Source organism: Marmota marmota, unplaced genomic scaffold (genome assembly GCF_001458135.2).
Source record: "Marmota marmota marmota unplaced genomic scaffold, marMar, whole genome shotgun sequence".
NCBI lineage: Eukaryota > Metazoa > Chordata > Mammalia > Rodentia > Sciuridae > Marmota > Marmota marmota.
The window spans coordinates 63,152,052-63,159,690 of NW_026000037.1; the positions used below are offsets into that span (position 1 = coordinate 63,152,052).

Here is a 7,639-nt window from a genome sequence, read left to right on the forward strand (position 1 = left end):
ATATATATTTATTTATTTAAGAAACCCCTGCTTTCTTCCACAGTCCATGTGAGTGATATGAGTTTTCCCAACCTTTCACCTTCAGTGTGACCGGGTGTCTTTTCCTGTTAGGTGAGTCTCGTGGAGGCAGCAAATTGTTGGGTCTTTTTTTTTTAAATCCAGTCTGCCAGTCTATGTCTTTTGATTGGTGAGTTTAGGCCATTAACATTCAGGGTTATTATTGAGACATGATTTGTATTCCCAGGCCTTTTTGTTTATTTTTTTGTATTTAACTTGACTTAGTTTCTCTTTTGATTAGTTTTTTCTTTCGTGTAATCTCCCCCTCTGCTGATTTTCATCATTGTTTTTCATTTCCTCTTTATGGAATATTTTGCCGAGGATGTTCTATAGTGCAGGCTTTCTAGATATAAATTCTTTAACTTTTGTTTATCATGGAAGGTTTTTATTTTGTCTTTAAATCTAAAGCTTAATTTTGCTAGATATTAGATTCTTGGTTGGCATCCATTTTCTTTCAGAGTTTGGTATATGTTGTTCCATGATCTCCTTGCTTTGAAGGTCTGGGTTGAAAAATCTGCTGAGATACGAAGTGTTCTCCTCCTATATGTGATCTGATTCTTCTCTCTTGCAGCTTTTAAGATTCTATCCTTATTCTGTATGCTAGGCATTTTCATTATAATGTGCCTTGGGGTAGATCTCTTGGAATTATGTACATTTGTTGTCCTGTAAGCCTCTTATATGTGATTTTCCAGTTCATTGTTTATGTTTGGGAAATTTTCTGATATTATGTCATGGAAGAGATTGTGCATTCCTTTGGTTTGAAAGTCTGTGTCTTCCTCTATCCCAATAATTCTCAGATTTGGTCTTTTGATGCTATCCCATAAGTCTTGGATGTTCTGTTCATGGTTTCTTACTGTCTTCACTGTGTGGTCAACTTTATTTTCCTGATTGTGTAGTTGTCTTCATTAATTGATATTCCGTCTTCCGAGTGATCTAGCCTGTTGCTGATGCTTTCTCTTGAGTTTTTTATTTGGTTTATTGTTTCCTTCATTTCAAGGATTTCTGATTGGTTATTTTTCAGAGTCTCTACATCTTTCTTGAAATAATCTTTTGCTGCCTGTATTTACTCCCTTATCTCTTTGTTTGATCAATTTTTGCCTCTATTTGCACATTTAAGTCATTCTTTAATTCACAGATCATTTTAATTATGAACATTCTGATCTCATTCTCTGACACTTCATCAACCTCACTGCCCATCGGATCTGTTATTATCCTGGTTTTTTGGGGGCACCTTCCTCCCTTGTTTTTTCATAATGTCTATGTGTCTTCCCTTCTTACAGTGTGGATCTGAGATATTACAGTTTCTATCCTATAATCTTACAGTATCCTTGTAGATTATCTGTACCTAATCTTGATAACTGGGCTTCCAGACCCTGCAGGTGTCCCATGATGGATGTTACTGCAATAAAGGTGGTGGCAGCAGTGGGGGAGATAACTCAAGATAGCAGTGGAGGTGCCCCAAGATGAATGCAAGGTCTTTTTAGAGATGGGGCTGAGATGCTGGGCCTTCCACTGGCTTTGGGATGCCTGCCGTGAGACGTAGCTGCTTCTAGGCCCTGTCTGTTTTTGAAAGGTAGAGGCTATTGCATGGGGAAGAGTATGGTGAGGTTAGCAGTATCCCAAGATGGAAGTGGGTTAGGCCTGGGCTCCCAGGTGTGTGTGTGTGTGTGTGTGTGTGTGTAGGGGGTTACGGACCTAAACCTACCCTAAGCCTGGTTCCTGCCCAGGTGAGCAGAGGTGGATCTGGACTGGGCCTGAGCTGTGGCAGGGGTCTTCTGGTTGGAGGAAGTGGTCCTGTGCCAGAGCCTGAGCTCCAGGGGGTGTCTGCTGGTGGTGGGATGGATCTAGGCCTATCCTGGGCCTGGGTCCTGCGCAGGTCTACAGCGTTAATTTTTTAGGATTTTTGTGTTCATAAGAGATTCTGATTTGTCATTTTTTTTCTTGTGATGTCTTTGTCTGATGGCATTGGAATAATATAATATTGGCCTCATACAGTGAACTGGGAAGTGTTCTTACCTCTTCCACTTTTTGAAAGAGTTTGTGAAGAATTGGTATTAATTTCTTAAGTACTTGGCAGGATTAAGCAGTAAAACCATCTGTGCCTTGGCTGTTCTTTATGAGTATTTTTGGATTATTCATTACTAATTTGAATTAGATTATCTACTTTTTCTTGAGTCAGTTTCAGTAGTTTGTATCCCTTCTAGGAATTTGTCTGTTTTACCTCCATTGTGTAATTTATTGCCATAGTGTTTACGGTTCATAGCATTCCTTTATAATCTTTCTTATTTTTGTAGATTTGGTAGTAATGTCCCCCATTTCATGCCTGATTCTAGTAATTGGTTCATCTTTGTTCAGCTAACAGTTTGTTAATTTTGTTGATCTCATTAATATCACTTCTAGTTTTAGTTTCTTTTGCTTGCTTTATTTAGGTTTAGTTTGCTTTTCTTTTTCTAGGTGGGAGGTCAGGTTATTGATTTGATATCTTCAGTATTTTAAAAAAGAGACTTTATTTATAGTAATATATTTCCTATTTTAGGTGTTGCTTTAGTTATGTTTGATGAGTTTGGGTATGTTGTATCTTATTTCCATTCTTCTCAAACTGTTTTCTAATTTCCCTATTTATTTATTCTTTTACCTATTGATTATTTAGGAATGTATTTAATTTCTACATATTTGTAAGCGTCCCAGATTTCTTTCTTATTGGGTTCTTATTTCATTCTATTATGGTCACATAACATACTTTGTACTATTTTAAGTTTTGAAAATTTGTTTGATTTGTTTTATGGCCTAGCTGGTATGTGGTCTGTTCTGGAGAATGTTCTTTATGAACCTTAAATGAATGTATGTTTTGCTGTTGTTGAGTTAAAGGTTCTAGTTTTGTAGATTTATAGTGTTATTAATCTTTTCTTTGTTGCTGTTATGCTTAGTTGTTAAGACTATTATTGAAGGTAGGGTATTGACGTCTCCCGACTACTACTAAGTTTCCAAATTACCTATTTCAACTAGCTCTTCCTATATTATTATGTCCTGTTCTTAGGTACATACCTGTGATAATTCTGCAGTTTATTATTGTACAGTATCCTTCTTTAATAACATTTTTGTTTAAAGTCTGTTTTATCATTATTAGTATTTAGCCTCTCCACCTTTTCTTTCTTTTTAATTCTTTTTAGTTATAGATGGATACCTTTATTTGATTTATTTTTATGTGGTGCCAAGGGTCAAACCCAGTGCCTCACATATGCTAGGCAAGCGCTCTCCCACTGAGCTACAACCCTAGACCCTCTCCATCTTTCTTATTGTTGCTATTTTTATGATATCTTTTCCCATATTTCAATCTAATTGTATCTCTGAATTTAAAGTGTGTGTCCTCTAGCAACAGACAGTTTGATTTTTCTTTAAATCTAGTTGTACCATCTCTCTTTTCTTTTGGATACTTAGTATGTTGACATTTAATGTTATTGCTGTAGTTATACTGATGTCTACCATATTCTCCCCCAGTAGGTCTTATGTCTTTCTGTTTCTCTGTTCTTCCATTATTGCTTTCCTTTCCATTAGTGGGTATTTTTTAATCTGGCACTTTGATTGCCTTAGTGGTATTTTTAGTGTGCCTTTTAAAGTTATTTGAAGACTTTTTGCCTTGTCTTTGAACATTTTTACTATTATGTGTCTGTTTATGAATATTTTCATGTTTATCCTACTTGGAATTTGTTCCATTCCCTTAATGTATATGATAGTGTTAAGAAGTTTTTTTAAAAAAATAGTCTGTCTCTGGTCTCTTTCTGGTACTTCCATTGTACATGTAGTAGTGTGGTTAATGGTTATTCATATTTCTCTGAGGCTCCATTCATTTATATTTGTTGTTCTATTTGTTCTTTGTATTGCATAATTTCTATCAATGTATTTTCAAGTTCGTTCTTTGTTATGCCAGATTACATCTGCTGTTGAGCACCCTGTCAGTGAATTTTTCATTTCAGTTATTATACTTAGTAACTCCAGAATTTCCATTTTGTTTTTTTGAATGATTTCTCTCTGTTGAAAATTCGTATTGATGTAACATTATCAGCATATCTTTTTTTTTACTTTTTTGAATCATGGTTTATCTTAGTCTTTTGAACACATTTATACTGACTATTTTGAATTCTTTTTCAAATATGATATCTAGTCACTTCACAGGCAGTTTCCAGTTTCTTTTTTTCTTCTAGTATATGGCTTATACTTTCTTCTTTTGTTGTAAGCATCAGAATTTTTTGTTGTTTTTATAAAGTGAATGTTTTATGTAATATATTGAAGCAACTCTGTGTATTGTCCTCCGACCCCAGAATTAGTTTTTATTTGCTGAGCGACTGACTGTATGATTTTAGTGAGGTCCTTTTCCTCATACTTTTCCTTTTTGCACTGTTAACTTACTGATATTGTTCCTCTGGTGATGCACTTTAGGTATGGCTACAGTTCCTGGAGATGGCAGTATGACAGGGATTTCTTCGATATCCTTTTTGCTTAACCACATTTAGCTGTTAGTGGCCACTGATTGTAAGCTGATTATGCTGGTGTTTTCAAAAATGTTCTGGGGCATAAAATGATCTACAGACTAATCTAGGTAAATTCAATCTCCTTAGAAGGGATAGTTTGAGTTTGTTTTTTGTTTGAGTCTAGAAAGGGTCCTCTACAATATCTCTTTCCCAGGGCAAACTAGACAGCTTACAGTACTAGTTTCCAGTGAATCTGTGTATCCATTCTATCCATAGGCAGATGCTTCACTTCACTCCATCCTTCATTCTTTTTGAGACTATTCATAGGCTTAATCTTCCCCATGTTGTGTTGCAAGTAATTTTCCTTTAGTAAAAGGTTAGTTAGGAGTTATCTGTCTCATGCCCCCTACACTATTCCCTGACCCATGTAAAAATCTTTGAACTACGGCTCTGGGGATGGGGGTAGAGACAGTGGCATGCTTCTGTCTGAGTGACACCCTGCTTTAGAAACTGAATGCTGAGGGCAAGTGGATAAGGGAAAGTAGGCCATCTAGGTTTGCTATTCCTGGCAAGACATCAGCCCTGTTATAAGGCAGAGCAAGGATGATTGGGACCCAATTATTAGTGTGACCTATTCAAGAGAGGAGAACTGTACCAGCGGTTCTGAAATTCAGAGAAGTGAGTTTTACCTCTTGGCTGCATGGCTGCATACTTCTGGAACTTAATTTCAGGAAAAGGTAGCTGGCAATCAGGTAATATATGAAATAGGATCAGAGATTTTCTTTTAAATTGTTTTTAGGTATTTGAGGCATCACAGTAATGCCTCTCTGTCTTTTCTTTGTGTATGTATATGTATATTCATAGCAGCATTATTCACTGTAGCCAAAAAGGAGGATCCCAAATGTCTATTACTGAGAGCTGAACAAAATGAGTTACACCATATAGTGGCACGTTTGGCAATAAAAAGGAATGAAATACTATTATATGCTATAACAAGTGAACCTTAAAAACATGGTTAAGTGAAGGAAAGCTATCACAAGACTACATACTGTGAGATTCCTTTTATATGAAATGTCTAGAATATGCAAATTTTAGACAAAATAGATTCATGATTGACTAGGGCTAGGGTGTGGGTGCAGAAATGGGATGTGACTGTTTAATAAATACAGGTTTATTTTTTGGGATGATGAAAGTAGTCTAAACTTAGATTATAGTGATAGTTATACATATCTGTGAATATACTAAAAACCATTGAAGTTTGCACTATAAACAGGTGAATTGCATTGTCTACATTATATCTTAATAAAGATGCTAAAACAAAAAGAAAGTTTTTTATTTAGGTTTTATTTTGAATTTTATGAGACATCTGTTTTACATTCAAATATCAATCAGGCCAACTTGTAGAGCTTTTGTGATCATATAGATTATAAGAGAGTCATATTTTATAATTTCAGTTTAAAAATCAAGTGTATTGTGGTGAATATATTGTGATCTATACAATATAATTTACTTTTGATGAACTCATACTGGTTTTTCATCTTGTATTATATATTGACAAGTTGTTCTAGGCAAATCATAAAATTTATTGGTAGTTTTGATTTTGTGATAACTTTTATTCTGATGTTGTAATTAAGTTCTGTAATTTTAATGATTTCCCGCTTCACACTTTTAAAACAGTCTTTTAAAATGATTCTCAGAAATTTTACTAGTAGTGTAATTTATTTCTACCATTGTACATTTGAAACCACTGACTTGGAAAGGTTGGCTTTGTAAATATATTCCTTTTTAACCATGTTTCTTCAAATATTTTGTTATAGATATTTAGGTCAGGGTTATATTTAACATTTTTTTCATCTCTGATTAATCCCTTGTGTCTCCTGTGGTAAAGAAAAACATTTGTTTCATTAGTGGTCCTCTTATGCTAGATATTTATAAACTTTTGTCTCTGAATATGTCTTTTGATTTCTTATAAGGGCATCACAGTAATGCCTCTATCTTTCCTTTGAATCAGTTCTTAGGAAAAATGGCTAGGTAATATTTCCTTAAATTTCTTCTGTCATCTTTAGTTTTCAAGAAAGTTAGGTTCTTTTGCCCCAATAAATTGTTTTCATAGTAAAAACAGGCACACATATCAAATATACTTTTGTGTTAAAACAGATGAAATATAAAAACCTGTATTTTTCCAAAATTTTTTCTTTTAGTAAGTTGTAATATTTTAAAAATCCACTTAAAAGTAACCCTCTTAGAGGTTACTTTAAAATATTTGTATGTAAATAAAAGTCTATTCTAAAAACTTTTCTTGAAATTATAAAATTTGCTTAATTGTTTATCTAAAAAGACTTGGTTAGCCTTTGTTCCCCAAAGAGAATAAATTAAATAGATTTAAATATGGATAATAGAATAAATTAAAAGAATAAATAGATTAAATAGATTTAAATATGATTTAGAAAATTGTCATGTGATATATTGGATTATTCCCCCTTCTTTTTCAGGAACTCTTGGTGTAATAACAGAAGCTACAATAAAAATCAGACCAACCCCTGAATACCAAAAGTATGGCTCGGTAGCTTTCCCTAATTTTGAACAAGGAGTAGCCTGTTTAAGAGAAATTGCAAAACAGGTAAAAACAAAAACAAAAACAAAAACAAAAATAATAAGAAAATATATTTATACTTTTAAAATTCTGCTGCGTAATTGTGGAAATGTTATAAGTAATCTTCATATTCAGTTGTATTATATTTGTGATTTTTACCCAGTTCTCTATGAAAGGATAGTGCTATAAAATCACCCCTTTAAGTGCAGTTACTATTACTTTCAGTAATTATATTGCTATCACACCTATTTGTTGGTTTCAAAAGGGATGTGTGGTTTTAAGCCAAGGTAAGATATGTACTTGGATTGTGGCTTTGAATGACTCTGCCTTTTATTGGATATTCTATTTCTTAAGTTATCGTTGGGTAAGATATTTTGTGATTAAAGTGATTTTTAATTTATCTTAAATTAAGACATTTATTGAAATTAGAGTAATGTCTGACTATCAGTGACCCTGAAATTTAGAGAAATGTAGACAATTAGACTTCCATCAGTAAATAGAATATGCTGCTAGGCTTTAC

At 33.8% G+C, this 7,639-nt stretch overlaps 1 protein-coding gene across 2 annotated transcripts in view; it reads left to right on the plus strand.

The window, feature by feature from the left end:
- Positions 1-7,323, plus strand: part of LOC107136658 (alkyldihydroxyacetonephosphate synthase, peroxisomal-like) — a 58,380-nt gene extending 51,057 nt beyond the window's left edge. For both annotated transcript variants that reach the window (XM_015478950.2, XM_048812546.1), the window contains exon 11: positions 7,019-7,323. In XM_015478950.2, the coding sequence (XP_015334436.2) occupies positions 7,019-7,308 (290 nt within the window). In that variant the 3' untranslated portion in view covers positions 7,309-7,323. The remainder of the gene's footprint in view (positions 1-7,018) is intronic.
- Positions 7,324-7,639: the final 316 nt, after the last annotated feature.